This window comes from Annulohypoxylon truncatum, assembly GCF_022578515.1.
Source record: "Annulohypoxylon truncatum strain CBS 140777 unplaced genomic scaffold F4807scaffold_33, whole genome shotgun sequence".
In the NCBI taxonomy this organism is placed as follows: domain Eukaryota; kingdom Fungi; phylum Ascomycota; class Sordariomycetes; order Xylariales; family Hypoxylaceae; genus Annulohypoxylon; species Annulohypoxylon truncatum.
The window spans coordinates 383571-405899 of NW_025953819.1; the positions used below are offsets into that span (position 1 = coordinate 383571).

Genomic DNA, 22329 nt, shown 5'->3' on the forward strand with positions numbered 1-22329 from the left:
AGAACCCTGGGAATTGGCGCTTGCAACTACAAAAATACGATATCGTAAGAGCCAAGGCTAAGCTAAACTCTCATGAGTTATCATTTAGAGACGTGAGCTAGCGGAATGAAAATCTTCAGAAGAGATATCTGAGTTGACTGCTCCTCCTTAATTGAGGCCTTCTAAACACTTGCTATTGCTAGAGTTAGATTATTATGAATACCCTCGAACTACCTATCCACGACCAAGCGACTAAAGGAGTTCTCGTCATCAACGGCTTGGCATACCTGCCTACCTAGGTAAGTTTGGCAAACAAAATAATTATTATAGCGTGGTTAAGTTTCACCTGAGATAGGTATAAATAACATGAGCTGTTAAACCGAGTACGACTAACAGACATAATTCAACATGATTTCCGTCTCGATAGGGATGAATGGTATACTGTGAGAAATATTGACTTTCAGGTGGCTGTTGCAGTGAGGGTGAATTTTATGAACTCAGATGTTGCAGAGAAAGTTGTACAATAACAGATGGATAAGCAGTACCGGTATGTGCTATTTCGAGAGGTTGCAAGGCGCACCTCGTTTTTGATAGGGGTACATAATTGAGCTGGGTTGCTTTTCAGCGCCCCTAGTAGCGATTAATGATATCCTACAGGGCGTCTTCAGCTTACATCTGGAGCTTCTAAGCGACCTGGCCAGCTAGCTGGAGTAAAATAACCAGCCGGCCATCGTCTCAAGTGGGCGCCTATGAAAAAGGGGCCAGATCGATCTCCAATCCTAGCGACAATCAGCTCTTGCGACGGACAATGTTTCATCAACTTTGCCTGGCCCTGAGATAACCGCATCTGATAGACGTCCCTTTTCTTCAACCCCTTCTGCAACCATGAAATATGCGAAGCTCAGAGTTGCCGCCAAATCTTCATTCGAGCTCGCTACGCGAGGAGAGCCACGGAGACATCTCAGGCTCCGAAGGAGCCGCCGTGAAACTTGTCGAAACTCTTCATCTAAGAAAAGGAGTCGGCGAACTCCCTGATGGCATCTTATTTTCGCGATGCAGATGCGTTCCATCATATGGGAATAGTAAGCCCACGGTGAGGCGCAGAATATATATAACTATGCTGCCCTTGGTGTTGCCCTTGGTGAGGCCGCACGATGTTATCACGCTCTCTTCCTGCGGTTACGTCGCTGAGTTCTTGATGAATTCATTTGCCCTTTTCCTCTTGTTCGATTCTCAATCCTGTCGTGCAGGCCTTTCCGTTCGTTTCGCATTGTTATTCGATTTCTCTTCGTTTAGCTTTAGAAGCCATTCCGACCTTAGTTTGGGATAATTGAGCAATTGTGAATGATATTGTTGAGCTTTTGATGCTGATCATTATGTACTCGTCTGTCCTTGCCCTTCTTGGCCTCCAGTCCTTTGTGGCTGCATCGCCGATTATGCCTCTGTCTTTATCGCGAAGAAACGTGACAGCTCTTGACCTGGCGGCCTTCCAAGAAGCCCAACAACCAGACTACACGGCAACAAAGGTCCTCTCCGGGACACAAATACGGGTGTGTATCTCCTAACCCGTCAGGGATTGCACGATGCTGACTAGTAATATCATAGACATCGGATGGGCGATGTTTATTTGTCGACGAGCTATCGGGGGATTTCCGAGCTAACCTCACCCCGGTACAAGTGGCGGAGTGCGACAGTACGGACGGTCAGGGATGGGATGTCATAACAGCCGGCAAGCATAATAATGTTCAGGGCTCAGCGCTCATTGTTAGCACTCTAGTCAGTATTCCATCTTGATCCTATACGTCTCGTTCTCTAAGAGATTCACCAGACAAACGCTTGCTTTAACTTCGATCCACGACGCGCAAGTGGTAATCAAGTCATCCTCTTCAGCTGCGGAGGTCGCGCAGATGGTGGTGGCGACGTTACTGATTCCCAGCTGTTCCCTTTCAACAGCAGTACCGGACCGATCACATTTACACCCGAGAACGATTTACAGTCATGCTTCGCCGTTAAGGGGAACGTTATTGATGTCGCACCTTGTGCTGCTGGAAATTCCGAGCAGCAGTTTACATTTAGTGGCAGCGCACCGACTGGCCAAACCACCACCCAAGTATCGCAGACCGTTACCGTCACAGCGACCTCACAGAGCTCAAGCACAACGCTTATCACATCTGCGTCGGAGACTACTTCTTCACCAGCAGTAACGACTGATGCGGCAGTTGGAGGAATCCCCAATCCCACAGAATCTGTGCCCGTGTCGCGCGCGGGTGGCGTACTTCAACCTACTGCAGTAGCAGAAGCCCAGGAAAGAGACGACACTGCGACACGCGCTTTTACAGCCGTCAGTATAAAGGCGCCAAACGGCCAGTGTCTCTTCATCGATCCAACGGCGGGGGATTTCCGCGAGAATTTGATCCCTGTCTCTTTGGTGAATTGTGCCGGGACGCCCAATGAGAAGTTCGATGTTATCACCACCGGGAAACATAACAACGTTCAAGGATCGGCCTTAATCGTGAGTAGTTTGGTAAGTCGTCTCTTAGAACCGCATCCATACATAGGTAGATAAATCGGGCTGATCTAACACTCCCTTAAGACAAATGGCTGTATCAGCTTCGACGGGCGTCGTCCAGCCGGCGACACGGTGACTTTGTTCTCTTGCGGAGGACGAGCAGATGGAGGTTTGTTATTATGTTTCCTCGAAAATATGTCCTTGCACTAAATCCTGATTAGGTGGCGACACAAACGACGGTCAATTGGTTCCATTCACGGGCGGAACCAGTCTCGTCTTTGCGCCCGAGAGTGAGCGTAACGCAACTTGCGTTGTGGCTGGAGATAGTCGGCTTGATTCTGCTCCATGTGCCAATGATGGTTCACAAGCTTTCACCATCCTAGCATAAGAAGGTCGCGGATCGCATTTCCTGAGGTTGGTGCTGCTCACAAAATTAAAGGGGTTTGCCATTCTCTGTATAAATACCAGATTCATTACATACATCTTTCGAAAGCACGTTGTATTGATTAAACCAACCTCGTGTGTATACCATACAGCTGTATGCTATCATGCTTTCTCCGCCGAGATTCATACCCTTTGTTCCTTACGATCGATGCGTCGTGTCAAACTGACTCTCCTTAACTAGCCACTTCTCCATCGTTAGCATCTCGGGATGATCCTTGCGTCTAGCCGCGATGTCCGCCTTGTATCCATCACTCGCGAACCAGCCGATCATCAGGGATAACTCAGTGGCCAAATAAGTCAACACACTGCCGAAGAACCAGTAGGTTACCGGAACCGGAGATCTCGTCGCCTTGATCCAAGACGCGTTGAGATCCTCCCACGATAGCTGATCGCCCGCAAGCCCAACGGCCTTTCGGTTCCAATGCTCGGGGTCGGTGAACGATTTCATCGCAAAAACCCCGATGTCGGACGGAGCAACCCACTGCAGAGGTTTGTTTCCAAGGTGGTTATGTAAGGCAGCCATGAAGACCTTCATCGGAAAGCCGGGAGTCAGGTTGTCCATGAATGCGACGGGACGCAGGATCGTCCAGCCCATGTTCTCGCCCGGCTTTCCCGAGCTTGTGACATCTCGGAGGTGTCGTTCGATATGGTACTTGGACTGGAAGTGAGGGATTGGGGTCGGGTTGTTCCACGATGCTTCATCGCCGCCGCGTTCAACGCTACCGTACACGAAGTGCTTCACACCAGCCTTTATTGATTCATCGATAAGGGCCTTTCCCTGGGCAATTTCGCCTTCGAGGGTCACCCCCGACCCTATCGAGATCTGGACCGAGTAGACGCCCCAGATGGGTTGCGAATGAGTCTTTCGGGCTTCTTGGAAGAGGCTCGGGACATCGTTGAGATTGCCCTGCACGAGCTTGATCGAGGGCGATTTCTCCGCCAGGCGCTGAGAACTGGGGCTATTGGCATCGCGTGTAACGGCGAGTATGGTGAACTTATCACGAGCCCGGTTGAGAAGTGCCTCGATTACGGCGCCTCCCTGATGGCCCGTGGCGCCTGTGATGAGGAGGACTTTGGATGACATGTTGAATTGCCGTTACTTGTGGAGTTAAATTAGCAACGTGTCTGTTGAGCTAAGAACATCAAGAAATGGCTAAGAATTATTAAGTCCGCCCATTTTATTGAAGGACAGTCGCGTCCGCATACGTAAACAACCTATCAAAGTTTGGCTGGGGGAGTCGGCTCGACCCCCTTGGCAAACCCCCCCTTCTGCCCCTTTCGGCGAACTCAAGCCAGGGAGGCTACTTAGGAGATAAGATGCCGTGCCAAAACCTTTCGAGCAAGGCCTGCCTTAACCTAACCTTCGTGTAGGCTAAACGCCTCGTAACACAGCGCTGGCCCGATTTGGGGACTTGCGGGAGATTTTTTTCATGGATTTATTAGGTCCCTCCCGTCCGATGTCTCACATACCCTGCCAGGTCTCACTTGATCAACATATCCCGTCGACGATCGCCACCCAGTGGCGGCAGCAAATTTGCGCCCCAAATTCCCAAATCGAGCCCCCCTACGATCTACATACATACGTCGCCTCGCTAGAGCACGCCCTCTCTCGGCCGTCGCAATGGACGAGGCCCGCGTCCAGGCCCACGCCCGCCGACTCACGGTTAACGCGCTGCTGGACGGCTATGGGAGCCTCTCGGTCCCGCAGCTTCTCAGGACCATGGCGCCGGAATTTCATCACCAAGTCCTACCAGAGAGCCTGGGCATGAAGCCTCGGAATAGGGAGGCGTTCGCGCAGCACGCGGCCGGGATATTCAGCATATTCGACGAATTCAGGATGGTGCCAAAGTCAATCATCGACGACGGACCCGGGAACATGGCGGTGGTCCACGCACGGATGCAAGGGATACTTAAAGGCGGAGCTGGGGAGTGGATAAACGAGTGTGTGATGATGATCCAGCTTTCCCGGGATGGGAGCCAGGTCGTCAGGATCATAGAGTTCGTCGACAGCGCGAAGGCGTTAGAGATGGCCCGGAAGCACGCACCGGATGATTTTGGGTGTAACAGCACAGAACCTATAGGTAGTCGGAGGGGAAGAAAGAATAAGGGGGAAGAGGACGAGACGGCGGACTCTAAGTCGATGACGTTATTGTTTGGGCTAGGGCTTGCCCAGGTTATTGTTGTAATATTCTTACTGTATCTGGCTCAAGGTTGGGTCTTTTGACTTTGATGCACTTGAGGGAGTCCGAGACATTTTGGGACTAGGTGTATCCGCCAACGTTTAGAGTGTACCCCTTTTCCGAGGCGTCGTAGGTGGGCGTGGGGTGCTTTTGCTTCCATACAAGCTTTGTTCAGATACCTAGGTAAATTTTTTGAATTGATTAACACATCGGAGTTTGTCGTATGAGTATGCTCAGTTGATTCACACCGTCTCCTCCCACCGCACCTTTTCTTGAAATCATATACGGCTTAGTTGACGCGCACTTATTTAATTAGGATAAGTACCTTAATCTACGTAAGTATAAACTTGGTACCTAGCTAGGTAGGTAGGTAGGTAGGTAGAGGGTCGTGAAACAAAATATCTAATAGTAACTCCCAACTCCCCTTCCAACCCAAAGTAAACCGCCGAACGGATACCGGTACATATGGAATGCAAAGAAGATAGTATCGTCAAGGAGGGGTACATAGTAGCGAGGTTGAAGAATAACTAGTAGCTTTCATATCCCAGCATCATCGTGTCGAACGTGTCGGGTCTAATGAAAACTAGCTGGATACCTTAAGCGCACACGTCCTCATAGGTGCTCTACTCAGTGATGCTTCAGCAGCTGGGATAGCGCCAGCGTACCAGCGACAACGGGGGTGATGAGGCGGACGGTGTTGAACTTGATCCATTGGCGCACGTAGTTCTCAGCTTGCTTAGGGTCTGATTTGCCGCTCTTGGGTTCGCGCAGGGCATCGATCTTCGCGTTGATCGGCTGCAGGTTTGCTGCAGAATGCACCACCGTGATAAGGTGGCATAGCGCGGAGACGGCATATAGCCTCCAGTCGCCGAGCTTGCTGTCTGGCCCCTGGGTAGACGCTACCCAAGAGGCGTACGCGTAGCCAAAGACGCCGAACGTGCTGATGGGCCTGAAGAAATTATTACCCACAACCCAAAACACCGGCCACTGTCGACCAAGCAATCGAGCGCGAGCGGCATGGTCGGGCGACGTGGGAGGCGGAAAGTCGACTAGCAATGCGGGCCCACCCATGAATGACTGCGTGATAGCATTACCTATATGGATGCCAATGTTTAGCAGCAGTCCTGTCTAGTCCGGTCTGTCTAGTATGAACTATTTAAGTGGTAAAGCTTCACTCACCGAATAGTATGAAGGAAAAAGCAACAGTAGTGCCAACAACGGCTTCAGCAGGGATAATACCAGCCATAGTTGACGATCGAAGTATGTCAAATACTAGTTTTGTTTCTAGCAGTGGTAACAATTGGAGTTGCTTTGTCTTGGTGTCTTAAAGAATCCTTAAAATGCAGCTACAACAGAACTGCCGGAAGATTTATATACCTATACCCTTTATGTCATCGGCGTTGAGGATTCTGACGAAGCTCTGTAAACGTCAGTGTGTGCGTTTCGAGCGGAGCTTCGCGTGAGACGGAGGTGTTCGCTCATCGCTCGACGCCGTAAATCCGCGCTGGTGGTATGACAATGAAACGCTCTATCAACGGATCATAAATCACTGAAGCTTGTATGGCCTTGTTTAGGAATGATCAGTCGAACTTCTTTGTACTCCGCAAGTACAGGTATGACAATGCTTATCGTAACGCAAGCTCTGGACACCTAGATGGGGTGCCTTGGCGTCTTAGAAGGCGTCTTAGAAGGCGTCTTAGGGGGTTTGGTAGGTGTTTAGGTCAGGCTCCGTCGGTGCCGAGAGCCTAGGTCGTATAAGCGCCGAAGCTTGCGTTGATTGCGTCGGTCGACAGGTCAAGTTCTTACCGGCCTTTTCTTACCGGCCACTTGCCGCTGTGTACCGCCGCCATAGCCGCCGTCATCTCGATAACGATGGATAGCAGTTAAATGCCGCCCGTAGATTACTCAGCCAGAACTGTGTCGGTTAGAGTAGAGACCGTTACTCCGTCTATAATTGATTTTGAGAGATTAATAACACGGCAACCCCCTTCGACAGTCCTTACTATGTAGATGTAGGTGGCAATTACCCACAGGCATGCGTATCCGGATGGGCTAACGGTACCTGACTAATTTTCCATCTCACATAAAATAGGATGATAGGTGGCGGGTTTATGTACGTTGATCGCTAATACCTACATATGTACCTCCGACGTATGTCGAGTAACCAACACAGTTAACATCCCTTTCGATATCGAAGCTCCGTGAGATTGGTAACCTATGGAATATTCACTATGGAATATTTACGACAGGGCAATCGCGAATAGCTTCATTCTTTACGAGGTTTCTATAAGCAGATAATGGATGTAATGCAATACAATTTATGGTTTTATGGCTAGCTAATTATGTCTATCACGTTAAATACTACAATTTCACACCGTCTCAAGTAATGCTACCTTCGCGTGAGTCTAGTTGGTATGCAATGACCGTAATTCAACCGTCTATCATCATCCCTTGCTTCATAGGCCAAGCAATATCATTCTTCATTACGCAATCTATACCTGCTCTATCTTCTCATTGCTCACTTCCGATGATGCGCCTTTAAGGAATTCCTCCTTTTCCTTCTCGTATTTCTCACTTGACTCAGCCCATAGACGTAAAGCTTCCTGCTTGCGCTCCTCGCTTCTAGGCTCGAATGCCATCTCAAACGGATCAGGCTTGATGATAAGCAGAGAGTTTGACTTGTCCGTGGGAACTGGAAGCTCCTCTCCCGTAACCGGGTCCTTCTTGGGCTTGAGGTTGAAGGCCCAGGCCAGCGCGCCGCATGCTACTATTAGTTCGTCTTGCGTGAGAGTCATCCCTAAGCACTGGCGCTGGCCCCAACCAAATGAGGTCATGCCCTTGATGGTCGGATACGTGGTTAGCGGTTCCTGGTAAGTCGGCCACGAAGGCTCTAGCCAACGTTCAGGTCGGAAGTTGTCCGGGTCAGGATATTTTTGAGGGTTACGAAGGAATGCCCTGTTTCATGTTAGTAATCAGTCGAAACATATCAGAGAGGCACAGACAACTACATACCAGTCTAGGGGGAGGATCCTTGTTCCCTTTTCGAGAAAATACCCCCGGAACTCATCGTCGGCTTCCATCTCGTGTGCAACCCCTTAACGCCTTGTGTTAGTCGATGTCATAGAGTCCAAGCACGTTTTTCAGACTTACCAGTCGGTACGTTGGGCTTCCATCGCATTGTTTCCTTGATACAAGCTCGAAGGGTCGGCAGCTTGGGAGTGTCGTCAAGAGTCGGTAGTCGTCCCTCGCAAGCCTCGTCGATTTCTTTCTGTACCGCTGCCTGCCATTTAGGATGGTGTATCATGGCTACTAGCCAGTACGATAATGGCCCGGCAATCGTGAAAATGCCAACCAAGGCCATCATCCCTATTACACAGGAGGCCTCATAATCGCCAGAAATATTCGATCGTTTCTCGCCCTTTTCCAGATACTTGCGAGTGATGCAATCTCTCTGTTTGCCCTGAGCCATCTTTTCGCGCGTGGCTAGCAGCCGGTTCATCCACATCTCTTGCTGCCTGTCGTGGCGTATGCGTTCCGCGCTCTTCCACGGATTCATGAACATAGGTAAATGCCAAAGAGGCGTCAAAACGTTAGTAATAGGACCGGCTGGAGACATCTGTCTTAACAGACCCCATGCATCTGTTATCGTCTGCTCGCTGAGATCGAGGTCGTCCCATGTCAACTGGCACATTATCTTGGCAGACATATCCTCCAGGGAAAATTGAAAGTCGTCGGGGTTCTCAATAAGCCGGGCAAGCCAGCGCTTCGATTCGTGGTACATCACACCATAGTAGTGAGCATTACTCGCTTCCATCAGAGCCGAGTGAGTAAATCGACGTTGTCGTGCCCAGTACTCTGCCTCATGTGTTACTAAGGAAACTTAGGAGATTCGTCAGAGATACTCACGGTTTCTTCCCATCAAGGGAAGGTACTCCATCGATCCATGAGTGCTCTTAGAGTCGAATAAAGACCTCACCATAGGCCTATCTGAGTTGTGCTTCGCTCGCTTCACCATCAATTCCTCAGCCACCTTCTCGTCCGAGACGACGAGGAACTTAGCGCCGAGCATCTCCGTGAAGAAGAATCCATTTTTGCCGGCGTACTGATCGGACCATTCCTTGAACTTCAGCCACATGAACTGGATAGGAAGATCATGTATGCGGCCGATGTACGGTATCAGGGTCGGACCGGGGATCTTGCCCGGATGGTTTATCTCCTTGAACAGCTTGTAGAAGTGGAAGACGACGAAGCCGACGAGGGCGACGCAGAGGACCGCCGGCGTAAACAGTTGCATGATCAACCGCTGTGAAGGAATTAGCTCTCGTGTGCGGGTGGCGGCAAGGTGCAAAACTAAGGAGTGATTGCTGGACGGAGTGACGAAGACACACTTACCCGAGTCAAAAGTATCGTAGGGCTATCATATGATTTAAACTACCTACAGTAGTACCAGGTCACTTACTGATACTTCTACTTACAGTATCTACTCTCGATGGTGGTAATAAGATAATAGCGAGGGCCGCTCGGCAAACAAGGGCGTGTGGTTCGATGTAATCCAGCCTCGATCGGGCGTCCCCTACCTAGTCTCACATCAAAGTCTCGCCGGGCATTACGTCCTATCACAGCCAGCCATGCTTGCGTATTTATGCTTTTTGAGTTCATATCTTTCTAGAACGGCTGAAGGTGTTTCTAAGAATACCTACCTACCTGAAGTCCGAAACAAAGCATGTAAACTAGCCCAAAGCTCCCCATAACGATACCTACCTAGGCAACTGTGATTCATTATCGGCGTAGGAAGACTACCTAGGTAGATAGGCTGAACGCCACCCGCATATGTCGTAGAAATGTACAATACATTGCTTGCCTAGAAAGACACTAAATAACCAAGTCCGGCTATGTAAGTCCGGATACCTATTCCACACATACCTAGGTAGGTATGAGGTAGGCAGGCTAGGCATGGAGATAAAATCACGACGCGCCATGTTGTGTTACGAGATACCTGATTACGAACTACCTACATAGGTATGTATTTGCCTGAGATCTATTTGCCCCATGAGGATGATCAAAGATATGACATGACCCTATGCGAGATGAGGCGCTGAATGTTTCCCACCGGCAATTTAAGCATCCGATCATGGCAATCTAAAGGTTACGTAAGTCGAGACGGTGGTCTAAAATGCTCTGACGATCGAACTCTGCGACTGAAATGTGGTGGATATTAATGGCCGTCTTGGCCAGGATGTATATGAACATATGAACACATCTGCTCAAACTATTGATGTGTTGCAGATCCCGCCGCGCGAATGGTGCCTTTTACTTAGGAGTATGCATGCAAGATGCCCCATCCAAAATTCCCCTGGCGGCGTCGAATGTCTTCGAGGCTTGAAAGAATTACATACGAGGTGAATCGTCGGAACGGTTGGACCCTAGGAGCGAAGAAGCGACTGGCCGTGCCTCGTTACAAGTCGGTACTAGTCCTTGAGCCGCTCTTCAATACCGATGTAAGACTAGGTAAGCAGCCCAATCAAGATTCCGTGGCATAACTTTAAAGCTTAGACGTCTCAGCCCAACAAGCAAAAGACGTTGAACGTCTGTGGTACTGGTGGGTGGCCGTAGCTGAGACCTCGCCATCAGTCGCCCTCCGCTCGTGGTTTTCTTTCTGCATCCCGCGACGAATGGATCAACAAGACTAATCGGATATTGTACGTTGGATGTTAGCTTCACGGGCTGAAGCCGGTCATCTATGCCCGTGCTCCCGTGCTAGCACCTGCAGGATGCCGGAAGTCGTCAAATATACCCATTATAGGTGCAATGTTTAGACAGGTCCTATGGCCGGTAGGATTTTTGATATTTAAGACGAATGAGATGTTGGACATGCTCGCCGCAGGTAGCATACCGTAGGATGCTAGCAATGTAAGATTTGGGGTACCGGCGAACGTCAAAAGAAAATGAGCCAATGACGTGGCCTGTCAGATTCTGCTTAGGTGGACGAAGGTGGATAGGGATATAGCTCGGGCCCGAGCAGGATTTGAAGTGTTGGAATGGGCGCGTATGGACTCCTCAGCCGCAGCAATGACGGCAGACTCGCACGGCCGACTGGCGTCAAAAGCATGGGTGATCTCCCAAGTTACACCCGGTACTCCGGTACAACTGACGCTCCCGTCCCTTTATATTGTGAGTAACATGGAGTGATTGTTGAAGCGAGCCCAACTTGGCGATCAACGTTCACTCCTAATTCGTCCTCCAACCATATTTACTTCTTCCTTGCCCTTATCAAACCGAAGCTATCAGCACTTGCTCGGTCTAGGCCGTCACGGGATGGGTTCGCTTTCTGATAATGACTGTAAGCCGGTAGGCTCGTACCCCCCCTCGGGTATCGACGTCCTCATCGTCGGCACGGGGCTTGCAGGGCTTACAGCGTCCATCGAATGCGTGCGCAAGGGCCACAACGTGCGGGTTCTCGAGCGCCACGATGACATAAACACAGCAGGTATGTTACTGAACCTCAAGATGCATTATGTAATAAGCAATATGCTGAGAAAATGGCTCTCCTACTCTAGGCGATATGTATTTCATGGGCCATAGCGCTACCAAGTTCTTTCGCCATTGGCCTGAGCTATCAAGGGAATATGAGGCGATATCCATGAACAATGCATGGATCGAGACATTCAAGCACGACGGCGAACGGGTGATTACCCCGTTGAAGGTCGCAGAACGTCTGCGTCAAGCCGGCATGGACCCAAACACCCCGCCAGGTGCCTTTCAGATGCGACCGCTCATCTACCGGATGTACCTGAACGAGGTGCAGAGGCAAGGAATTAAGATCGATTTTGGCCAGCGCGTCGTCGACTACTGGGAAGATGAGGAGCGCCAAAAGGCAGGCGTCGTGACGGCCAAGGGCGACAGGTTCGAAGCTGATGTGGTGATCGCGGCGGACGGCGTCGGCTCCAAGTGTCAGAAGCTAGTAGGCGGCCAGGTCAGGGCGATGAGCGCCGGGAGGGCCATGTGGCGCGCAGCTTTCCCAATTCACCACCTGGATAAGAACCCGGAGCTGAAAAAATTTCTCAAGATGGGTGGTCCCAACGAGGACGAGCCAATGGTGAGGACGTGGCTTGGGTGAGTGGCGTCCCTATTGCATATAGGCGTGAAAATCCCTATTTCCACTGTCGCAGAGGCTAATCATTCTCGAACCACCAGCCCGGGGACGTACGCGATGGTCCTGATTCGCAAGGAGACTTGCGTGTGGATCATGAATCACGACGTGAGCATCCCAGTCGCTTAGCTAGGCACCTACCCTAGGTATTCTTTAGCAATGCATGCTAATGAGAGACAGATTACCGGATCAGAGGAAGAGAGCTGGGTTCACACGGTCGAATGGCCCGACGTCCTGAATAACATGGACAAGGGGTTAGGCGATCGGCCATGGGATCCTAGGATCAAGGAACTCGTGAAGGTGATACCACCCAAGACAATTGTCAACTTCGAGCTATTCTGGCGTAACCCGCAACCTTCGTGGACTTCCAAGGGCGCTCGCGTGGTCCTCATGGGCGATGCTGCTCATTCTTTCCTGCCCGCCTCCGGAAACGGTGCGACGCAGGCGATTGAAGATGCCGTTTCGCTGGCCACCTGCCTTCAGATCGGAGGGAAGCAAAACATATCGGAGGCTGTTCGTACACACGTGCGTTTCCGCTTCATCCGCTGCGCCTGCGCGCAGAAGATGGGATTTGCTAACGCAGAGCTGCTGCAACACCCCGACTGGTCGAAGGTCAAGGTCAATCCGAAGTTGGCGCAGCCCAAGCTCCCAAGCTGGATTTGGAAGCACGACCCCGAGCAGTATGCTTATGAGAATTATGAAAAGATGGCCGACACCATCAGGAAAGGCATTCCCTTTGATGAAGTTGACACGGTGCCGCCTAACTACCCGCCCGGCTATAAGTACGAGTCCTGGAACATTGACGATATGCAAAAGGAGGTGGATAATGGCACGGTTGACATGGGAGGCGGGAACTGGGATTAAGAAGAGGGTTGGCTCGGCGTTCGTGATAGAGGAAGCATCCTAAAGTCTTGTTAGAGTCTCATTCGTGACTAGATTTATTTCTAGATTTCTAGATACCTGCCTACCAGGTATAGAGATTTTACGTTGAATGTCAGGTTTCCCTTCTTAAACCCGAATACGTTACTACTTAGAAAACAATACAGTACCTACCGTACCTATGCCTTCATCGTGCCCTTCTCTCACGTGATTCCCTTGCATGTTGCTCGAGCTATCACATATCATATATCATGTGAGGTTGACGGCGAGAAGGGTTTGGTGGATGCAAGGAAAATGGTCTTGAGTGGGGGTCACTCCTGTCCCGCCAGTCACTCTTTTGGATCCTTTCTTCCTCAAGGATTTCTTGATTGCCTACCAGCCGTGATTTTACCGTAAATTTTGCGGAATAAAAGAAGCTAGATTATAAATACATATTTACATATTTACATAGCTTTTTAGATTATCGTCAAGCTTTCCTACTATTTAATTATGTCTTGCGAATTCTACGCATTTTCCACTCCCGGTGCAGCAGCGGCGAGCAACTTCTCGAAGTCGGGAGTTCCCAAACCCGTAACGGGATCCCAGCCTGCGGTCGCGTTCCACCTCGCGCCGTTCGGGAAGGCAGAGTTACCTGTGCATCCACTTCCGTAGCCGGACGTTATGTCGGTCAGGGCAGCGCTGTTGTTGTACAGCCACGGGTTGAGGAATCCCAACGGCGGCTGTCCCTGGCTCTTCCGAGCGGCGTTCAGGAGAGCTACCACACCGGCGAAGACGGGACTCGAGGCGCTAGTACCGGATAGCAGGGAGGACCTTCCCTTGTCGATGACCGCGAACCGGCTTCCTTGCGCCGCAACGTCGGGGAAACCTCTGTTGGAAGCGTTGAAGTAGGCCGAGTAGGTGTTGCCGATCGATTTCAGGTACGCGTCAACGGCGTCGGCCTGCCATGCTGGCTGTGCGTGGAGGGAGCTGAAACCACCGCTCGAGAAGCTAACGGCCTGCTCGGGCGCAACGTTGTAGGTAGCGCCAACGGAGGTGACGTAGGGGCAGCCAGCAGGGAAAGACGGCTGGAAGTAAGGAGCTTGGTCGGATTCCCTAATGCACGAATCGCCGGGACCAGAGTCACCAGACGAGAACAGAACGCTGACGCCGCGAGCGCCGAGCTGCATGAACATGTTGCAGATCTTAAGGGCGTAGTCTGCCGGCACCGACTGCTCCTCCTCTCCGTAGGAAGTGGAGAGCGTCTGCGGCAGAGCCGAATCTTCCTGATCAAGGAGATACGTCAAGAATTCTAAGTAAGGCTCGTTGTACGACGGACCAGGTTCGTCAGTGGTGGGAACAAGAGGTCTTGAACGATTAATTAGCCCCATTCCTAATTTGGGGTCAGAACAGCAATAACTTACCCGCGACCACCGGTGCTATATTCAAGGATCGGGACGGGGCTGCCCATGGCCAGTATATATTGTACGTCAAGGTTGGCCTCTCCTATTTAGTGGTTTAGCAGCAATTCCCTCTGGCCACTTCTCGGTAAGGATGAGGGATTTCAACATACCACTGTCGTCACTGCTGCTTTGGTCGTTCAGACCTCCGTTAATCAGCTGAACGGTAAAGTTTTGGCCGCTAGCCTCTGTCAAGTATTGCGACTCGAACGATTGAAGGTCAGAGTATCGGGCATACTCCTCCAGGTACGAGGCGAAAGCAACCAAGTTGCCCTCGGGGGACGCGGTGTACTTGACGTTGTACAACGACTTCAAGCAGGCCGGCGTAATTCGCGCGGTGTTGCAGTCAGCGGCATCAATGGCGACATTTGCCTTGATGGCGGCTTCGTCTTCGTCTCCGAGGACTTGCATCTCGAAAATGGTCGACCTCTTCGCACCGAGCTGGCCAAACCTAGTGGTCGGTTGAATCAGGTCAATGTTTCCGGCAAGCTCGTCGGGAACGCTGTATGACAATGTCCGTAACTTGGGACTTCCACCCTTCTCGTATTGGTACCAGGCGAAATTCGCTTTCAGCAGATCATTTGCCGTCTTCACGTTGGTGGTGAAGGTGATCCAATCGTTGTTCACCGACGACTTAACGCCGCTCTCGGACAGCCAACTCACCACGGACGAAACCGATTGCTCCGTCGGCGCCGTGTAAGCTCGGACTTGGTCACGCGACATGTGCAGACCATAATTTGGGTGTCCGGGTGTCGAGATCTCCAGCACGGCCTGCTCCAACGCGGTGGCGTGTTGCTGCGGGAGACCAACGCGCAAGGTGACAGAATCGTCTGGCGAGGCTTGGCGCAATTCGGCCCAGCCCTTAGGAACCGCGGGGAGACTATCCATCACCTTGGCCGTAGCGGCCGTGGCGAAGAGGACGAGGAGAGAGCGCATGGTTGAGAATGCTCGGAGGCTTACACGGGAACGGGGAATGTTGCTTTTCCTTATTCTCCCCTTCGCCAATTGAAGGTGAAGAACGAACGAGTGATTCCTGTCGCTCCGTGAAGGGGGGAACGCGAGTAAATTAATAAACAACAGCGTAGTAGTAAGTATACGACCCCTTACATATGGCAATGGCGTGCTATAGTATATGCCATATGCCATGCCATGGCGGGCAAATTGATGGTACGGTTACATTAGGAAGCCAAGAATTGAAGACATTTCCCAATCATACCGAATTGTTCGTAATCTAAGGTTCAATCCACTCACGAAGCATTGACTTGCCAAGTCCGGGGTGATCTCCCGGCCATCCTCTTGGACTGTTACCTCGCCTAAGCTGCATCTGGCAGGAGAGTCACATTCTCGTTATGCGCAATCGCCCTGATGGCTTGATAAGGTTCTTGGTACGAGAGATCTGATCTCATGCCGGCGTAGAACCCCTCATGCGGGTATGGCGAGGGGTCACTTTCGGAATGTGGTTGTGAGGGAGGTTGGGGTCCTAAGAAATACATAGTAGAAAAGGGCTCAGTTGCGACGGGCTTAAGGTATACGGCTATTCCGGCTGGGCCTAGACCTCATTTAGAAGCAGGGAATGCTTGTTCTAGTTCGTATTTATTACTACGCTGCCCGTATTATATCTATACCTTGTTAAACCTATCGGCGTGGACCCGACGCATCTTTATACTGACCTCGTCTCGTGTCGTTGGCCATGCCAACGCATTCCAGCCATGCGTTCACTGTCTCATATCCAACAAGATCGAATTTTAGCAACGCGTTACATTGACTACCTAATTAATTCATAGGTACTTTATGGAGGTTGCCCTGATATCAGAAGAAATTCTTATGGCAAAAAGCAGCATCTATGAAATAATGTGACGGTGACGAAAAGGAGCCATTCTAGGTATTCAACGAATACTAACTCTAATAATATAATGCAGATATGATAGTCATTTTTGTAAATTTATTATAACTTGTAAAATATAAGTCTCTGGCTACCTGTCGTTAAAACCGAGATTAAGTAGGCATTTATGCTTACCTATACTCCCTTCCGGATCGTAGTACGTTTATGAGAGAAAATATACTCTTAACTCTACCTGCCGAGGTTTGATACCTACTCAGAGACGATCCAGCCACCTACTGCATCTGTAATTATTGTTACACGTCATTGCTTTGAGAGCTTTAAACTAGACACTAAGACAGGGTAATGTATGAAGATAAAAAGGCTAGCGATTTTTACAGCCCCTTCATTCACCTCATCTTGAAACTCAAGTAGGTAATATTGTCTGTATCTCATATAAATAAAAAATGTTGGCTGATTTACTTAATTGCTACATATTGTCGATGACAGCCGACTAGACTCACCAATACAGAAGGGTGATTATTCCGCATATTATTCCGCACGTTCACTGAATTTTCCCTTGATCGTCCATTTTCCCAATGACGCCCTCAAAAAGTTGTGGCAAAATTTCGGATGCGTCCCCTTGAAAAAAGAAATCCTTCTTCAACAGCCCTGCCGCGGAGTTGGGGTCCGGGTTCACCACCGCAACGACTGCTCCCTTCTTCCGGGCTTTGAGCGTGTAACCTGCGGCGGGATAGACAGCGGCCGCTGTTCCGATTACTAACATGATATCAATGTGCCCTTCTTGAATCCACTGGTCGACTTCCTCGAGCATCGCCTCGTCGAGAGGCTCCCCAAACCAGACAACTCCTGGTCTTAGGAGTCCCGTCTTGCAATTCGGGCAGTGGGGAAGATCCTCAACCTTGACGGGTGGCACAGGAACATTTGGATCGAGCAGAGGGAGCGTCTTGTCGGGCGGGTAGTCTTCGGCTGCAGGTGCAAGAGCTGGACATACCGGGTCGCTCAGGTTGTTGCGATCGATGAAACCACACTCGTCGAAGCATTTGTTATCGAGAAGACTTCCGTGGAGCAGCCGGAGCTTTGTGTCAGGATGTCCGGCGCGCGGCGAAAGACCTGATGCAGCAGTAGAAAACGTAATCAGAGGCCTGTAACAACATAGTCTTATCCCCTCATCACCAGTCGTGGACACAACCTACCGTCAACATTTTGAGTCAGGCACATAAAGTTGTCTTTCTTCTTGGCCAACTCGGCAAGGGCATAATGGCCGCGATTCGGCTTAGCCTTCAGAGCCATATGCCTGCGCCATGCGTAGAAGAGCCATACAAGAGAAGGATCTTCTTCGAAAGCGTCTGGCGTCGCAAGAGCAGTCGGTTCATGATTGCGCCACAGACCGCCAGCTCCGCGAAAGGTGGGTAGCCCCGAGGCGGCTGACAAACCGGCGCCGCAGAGAGCTAGAACGCGATTACTGGAATTAACGAGCTCCTTGAACTCGTCGATAGACGTTCGTGGGGCCATTGTTTCTGCGTGGGTTGTGTGTAGGGACCAAAATGGACGTCGTGAGACGAAGGTAGAACTAGATACCTTCAAACGGCGAGAGGACCGCGGCTGCTTTACATATTGAGAGGGGCGGAACATGCTAAGTGACCGTGGAAGCCTAGCGATAGCCCAGAGATCATCTTGCCTGCCTCGCTGCCGATGTAGGTAGGTTGGATCGTAGTAGAACCAACGCACCAATAGCTCGCGATTGTAAGGATGTCGTTTTGCGAAGTATTTAGGTGTGTAGTAACCTTGGAAGGTTGACCCCGCGAAATATGTATCCGTGGAGACGGGTGAGTCCTTGCAAGTTGTGTAGCGTTTTTTCAAGCACCTAAACCAGGTACGTAGCACGTTGTTTTATCGCGTGCATTGCCTACCGCAAATCCTTACAATATATCCATGGATGGATACATGATAAATATACTTAAGCCTTGAAGAATACTTATTATTTACTAAGTATATCTTATACTGCCTAGTTTGTGTATTCCCGGGTTACGGTAATTAATGACAAGTCACTTTTGAACGACTTACCCCTTTCATTGCAGAACAAAAGCCACTCTCGCGACCGCTGCCTACCTAATAGACCCCTATACAAACCTGACCTTTTCAACCGCGTTTCTTTATCATGAGTCCATCACCCTGTATCTAAACAAGCATTGCAGAGACTCCTTGTATTACTCGGGAAAGACAGGTAATAGACTCTCAAGGGTTTCTTTCTTAGCAGATCACGTACGTACGAATGTTTTAACTCCGGAATCACCAAGAAAATGTAGCGACACAATGCTAATACACCTTGAGTCTTTTCCACATGAGCAGCTGAAATATAATTACATTTATACGTTAAGCTACAGTGTCTAATTTTCAAACGCTTCGTATCTCTTCCCAACAGCAGTTCCGTTGCCCACCGCCGGATCTGTATAGATGGACACCGTATCTGTCGAGTTCTTGTAATCAACGCCACACTTCTCGGAGAAGCCTTGGAACATGTCGACCCTCTCTTGCACGTATTTCTCGAAACCGGATCTCGAGCAAGTCGTTCCGGGACCATCGGCGCAGTTGGACAACGGTTGGGGTGCGCTGTTCACCAGTACTCGGTAATAGTCGCCGTCTTCGTACCCGTAGCTGCCCGAACAATTCAGCCTCTCGATAGCCAAGTTACTCAAGAACGGGAGTACGTGTGAGCTTTTCCACGCGCGTCGGTAGTTGATTCGGTCCAGCGGCATGGTATCGTTAACACTGGCCTCACTTCCGCCAAACTCGGAGTTGTTGAATAGGCCCATGGCCACAAACACCATAGGAGGTAGCTCGCGGTGGGTGAAGCTGACGTATATATCCTGCTCGTCGCTTGACTCCTCTAGAAGTAAGTTTGCCGACGCATTGAACCAAGGCAATCCGACAACGCCAGAAATGGTATTGCCATAGCCCACATTATAGTGATACATGACATCAGCTGTGTACTCCCATCCTAGCCAATCATCCGGGCTAAACAAGTCCAGGTCACAGAACGGAGAACTTCCACGAATTACTGATTCGTATCCGCATAGCTCCATCATACCGTAGACGTCGTTGGCCGTGAAATTGAACCCGGGGGCCAGCACATTCAGTCTTGCGGTGATGGGTTTCGTGAATTTCTCCAGGTAAACCGCCGATTGATCGCTCCCGAACGATGACGAATAAGCCGGGCAGCTCTTGTAAGGCGTCAAAGAATTTGCGCCAGCTTCCTCTGACTCGTAGATGCTAACCACATTGATCTCATTCTCATCAAGCTCCAACCCTCTCACGAACGACTGCGCCGACTTTACAGTACGTTCAGCGGACGACGTCCAGATATGAGATGGTAGCTTAAGGTTTGGATACCTAAACGAAAGAGTGACGCCAAGCTGAGCAGCTTCTAGTCTGCCGACTCGCGTCAATAGCTCTTGTTCGGCATCCGTCAGTGGGACTGTCCATCCGGCCAGGAAGCTCAGAGCCGGAATCTTGCTCCAGTCGGTAGCCGTGTTATTTTCTAACTTGGAAACGAAGGGATCGATATACTCCTCGTAGTCGTAGTCATTGGCATAGATTGCGGCGTGGCGATTAAGATAGACTGCCTTTGATGCCGTACAACCCTGGGGGGTCGACGGCGATGCCGGCGGATCTTGGGGCTCGAAGTATGGCGCTACACCGCCAAGATGCTCAAGAGGATTGAATTTGTACGTAGAATACAGCGATGTAGCTGAGCAGGGCTGGATTGCCGGGAGGAGGAATGCAGTGAGCTGAAGCAGCTCTTTAACGAGTGACGATGCCATTGTGCCGTTGTAGAACACGCGGTATCAGCTAAGGATTGACATTGTCGCCCATGTGAGGCAAGCTTTTTTGTCTTTTATGTGTTCGAGAAGAAAGACCTAGCTTCTAAGGTGCTGCCAAGAACGATCTACAAAGACAACAACTTGTCTGCGCATCTCATGTACATAGTGCGAAATGACGACAGGTGATGAAGGACGCACTTGAAATTGCACTTCCTAATGCAATTAAATTCTGGATATTGGCGTCATCGAGCATGAGCTAGACAAGGGGCATGACGGCAACTAAAAACAAGCTTAAGCGGTTACACTTGGCTTCCAGCTGAAGGCTGGGGCAGCTTTGATTCGCTGCATAAAACGTCACGACCAAATTAAGCTTTTTCTATCACAACTCACACGGCGAACTGGAAGCAATCGATACTTCTAAGAACTTTCGATTGGAGGTTGATATGGTTCATACGCGCCTGCCTGCTCATTCTCTTTAGAGGGAGCTTCTCTAATTGTTAAAAATCATAGGTACCTACCTATTTTTTTGGTGAGACCTGACCTGACGTGGATGCATCATCATAACCTCGATATCATTTAAGGGCTTGAATAACCTACACATACCTAATTATCTCCCACATCACGACTTAAATAATATGAGTACTTACTGTATGAACGTATTCGAAGGTACCAGGTAAGCTTCGAGGTAATATAAAAGGTTTGTGATTTGGTCCATCGGATATTGTTACCTGCGAAATAACATCAGCCCTATGGGCATGCCATTGGTTTTCTCACCAGTGAAATCGAGTCTTACGTTATCCGCATCGGTAGGTACTTGTATGGTATTTCCCCGATAGCTCCTCTCGATCGGTGATCTGGTGGAGTCGAACCAGCGAAAATATTAGCGCCACAGCAGCTAGCCTTAACGAAAGCATAGCGGTCCAGTTTTGAGTTTCAAGTCAGGAGGTGCTTGTAGGTATCTGGCATCTGTCGCGGTTACATGGGATCTTAATGCTCTTTTTCTAACGAAATACTTCCATCCTCGAATTTTTATTATGAGAGTACCTAGGTAAAGAGTAAAGAACCATAATTGTCGCTATTCTTTGTAATGAGTGTTTTACAGTATGTAGGCTCTTGAAGGCTCTTGAAGGCTCTTAAAGCCTGCTGTTGTTGGGGACAACCAACTTTAACCACGAATCTTCTCACTCCACAGTTGGCGAAGCCTTAAATTCCCTCGACCTAAGTGGTTCTTCACTAAACCTTCTTCTTTCCCGAGGATCGACGATGCGCCGTCTGCTTTGGTTGCTTCCATCATCATCAGATTGCCGAGCCGGAGCCGCACCGACATACATATTTCGATTAGTAGGCCCCGGTGCTACCGGTGCATCTCGCATGCTAACATGGGGAGGTCGTCTGCGTGGGGAGTCTTGATCGCCGTGGCTGCTGTTGTGAGACCTTCTCCGGTGATCTCTATCTCCCTTCATGATATGTTTGACATCTTCTTTGGCATCTTTCGCTTCCTGCGCCCATGATTCTTTCGGGCCGTATAAGACGCCCTTGGGCCAATATCTCGAAGCTGCGATAGAAGCAGCTCCGATGACGCCGAGAAAAACGAGGGAGGTCTTAAGGATATCTTTGCCACTATCGGAATGAACCGGTGGCGGCCGGCGTTGGCGCGGTGAACCTGAGTCCGAAGAGACACTACTACGATGAGAGTTGGAGTTGGATGATGTGTAAGTGTGTGAGGTCGGAGAAACAGAGGGAGAAGAGGACGTATAGCGAGGCATCTCGACCGTATCACGAGTTACAAAAATGACGAAAAGAGCTTTGGGATATTGAGATCATAGATTTTGAGATAGGCAACTAGGACTATAAAAGGACGAAACGCCGAAGCCAAATTGGCAAACCTATGTCTCCTTACCTTCATTACGTCTTATCCACGAGCAACGTCGGGTATTGTGAATATCGTCAGAGGCCAGCAAAGTCCTGAAAAAATGATGTAAGAGGCGACCAACCCTTACTCTTATATGAGTTGATGGTGGGCAACACCAAATCGCGATTTTTAAGACTATTCGTCGACAACAACCATAATATCGAAGTTATGGATTG

The 22329-nt window shown here is 50.0% G+C and overlaps 10 protein-coding genes across 10 annotated transcripts; 3 read left to right on the forward strand and 7 right to left on the reverse strand.

Moving 5' to 3' along the window:
- Window positions 1-1198: 1198 nt before the first annotated feature.
- F4807DRAFT_228113 (uncharacterized protein) lies at window positions 1199-2974 on the forward strand. Its single transcript, XM_047994127.1, has 5 exons — window positions 1199-1529; window positions 1585-1755; window positions 1808-2503; window positions 2573-2657; window positions 2710-2974. The coding sequence occupies exons 1-5, from the start codon at window positions 1344-1346 to the stop codon at window positions 2874-2876; spliced, it is 1305 nt and encodes a 434-aa protein (XP_047851149.1). The 5' UTR covers window positions 1199-1343; the 3' UTR covers window positions 2877-2974.
- F4807DRAFT_228106 (NAD(P)-binding protein) lies at window positions 2500-4284 on the reverse strand. Its single transcript, XM_047994126.1, has one exon. It carries the CDS (start codon window positions 4014-4016, stop codon window positions 3072-3074), a length of 945 nt encoding a protein of 314 aa, XP_047851150.1. The 5' UTR covers window positions 4017-4284; the 3' UTR covers window positions 2500-3071.
- Window positions 4284-5847, forward strand: F4807DRAFT_228189 (uncharacterized protein). Its single transcript, XM_047994129.1, has 2 exons — window positions 4284-5361; window positions 5844-5847. Exon 1 carries the CDS (start codon window positions 4554-4556, stop codon window positions 5154-5156), a length of 603 nt encoding a protein of 200 aa, XP_047851151.1. The 5' UTR covers window positions 4284-4553; the 3' UTR covers window positions 5157-5361; window positions 5844-5847.
- Window positions 5448-7069, reverse strand: F4807DRAFT_228133 (uncharacterized protein). The gene is made up of 5 exons (XM_047994128.1): window positions 6919-7069; window positions 6742-6857; window positions 6490-6680; window positions 6292-6435; window positions 5448-6206 (listed from the first exon to the last, which is right to left on the reverse strand). The coding sequence occupies exons 4-5, from the start codon at window positions 6356-6358 to the stop codon at window positions 5740-5742; spliced, it is 534 nt and encodes a 177-aa protein (XP_047851152.1). The 5' UTR covers window positions 6359-6435; window positions 6490-6680; window positions 6742-6857; window positions 6919-7069; the 3' UTR covers window positions 5448-5739.
- Window positions 7070-7434: 365 nt separating this feature from the next.
- Window positions 7435-9815, reverse strand: F4807DRAFT_438745 (cytochrome P450). The gene is made up of 4 exons (XM_047999146.1): window positions 9019-9815; window positions 8263-8967; window positions 8125-8206; window positions 7435-8067 (listed from the first exon to the last, which is right to left on the reverse strand). Exons 1-4 carry the CDS (start codon window positions 9404-9406, stop codon window positions 7605-7607), a joined length of 1638 nt encoding a protein of 545 aa, XP_047851153.1. The 5' UTR covers window positions 9407-9815; the 3' UTR covers window positions 7435-7604.
- Window positions 9816-11040: 1225 nt separating this feature from the next.
- Window positions 11041-13331, forward strand: F4807DRAFT_228269 (FAD/NAD(P)-binding domain-containing protein). The gene is made up of 4 exons (XM_047994130.1): window positions 11041-11599; window positions 11670-12225; window positions 12307-12370; window positions 12443-13331. Exons 1-4 carry the CDS (start codon window positions 11428-11430, stop codon window positions 13124-13126), a joined length of 1476 nt encoding a protein of 491 aa, XP_047851154.1. The 5' UTR covers window positions 11041-11427; the 3' UTR covers window positions 13127-13331.
- F4807DRAFT_438753 (tripeptidyl-peptidase) lies at window positions 13138-15824 on the reverse strand. Its single transcript, XM_047999147.1, has 4 exons — window positions 14691-15824; window positions 14542-14623; window positions 13316-14485; window positions 13138-13165 (listed from the first exon to the last, which is right to left on the reverse strand). The coding sequence occupies exons 1-3, from the start codon at window positions 15721-15723 to the stop codon at window positions 13645-13647; spliced, it is 1956 nt and encodes a 651-aa protein (XP_047851155.1). The 5' UTR covers window positions 15724-15824; the 3' UTR covers window positions 13138-13165; window positions 13316-13644.
- A 1137-nt stretch (window positions 15825-16961) lies between these two features.
- Window positions 16962-17932, reverse strand: F4807DRAFT_463581 (DHS-like NAD/FAD-binding domain-containing protein; the record flags this gene model as incomplete). Its single annotated transcript, XM_048002004.1, has 2 exons — window positions 16962-17530; window positions 17614-17932. 2 exons carry the CDS (start codon window positions 17930-17932, stop codon window positions 16962-16964), a joined length of 888 nt encoding a protein of 295 aa, XP_047851156.1.
- Window positions 17933-18544: 612 nt separating this feature from the next.
- On the reverse strand, window positions 18545-20474 carry F4807DRAFT_438759 (histidine acid phosphatase). Its single transcript, XM_047999148.1, has one exon. The coding sequence runs from the start codon at window positions 20239-20241 to the stop codon at window positions 18808-18810; it is 1434 nt and encodes a 477-aa protein (XP_047851157.1). The 5' UTR covers window positions 20242-20474; the 3' UTR covers window positions 18545-18807.
- Window positions 20475-21358: 884 nt separating this feature from the next.
- Window positions 21359-22229, reverse strand: F4807DRAFT_228454 (uncharacterized protein). Its single transcript, XM_047994133.1, has one exon. It carries the CDS (start codon window positions 22005-22007, stop codon window positions 21423-21425), a length of 585 nt encoding a protein of 194 aa, XP_047851158.1. The 5' UTR covers window positions 22008-22229; the 3' UTR covers window positions 21359-21422.
- Window positions 22230-22329: the final 100 nt, after the last annotated feature.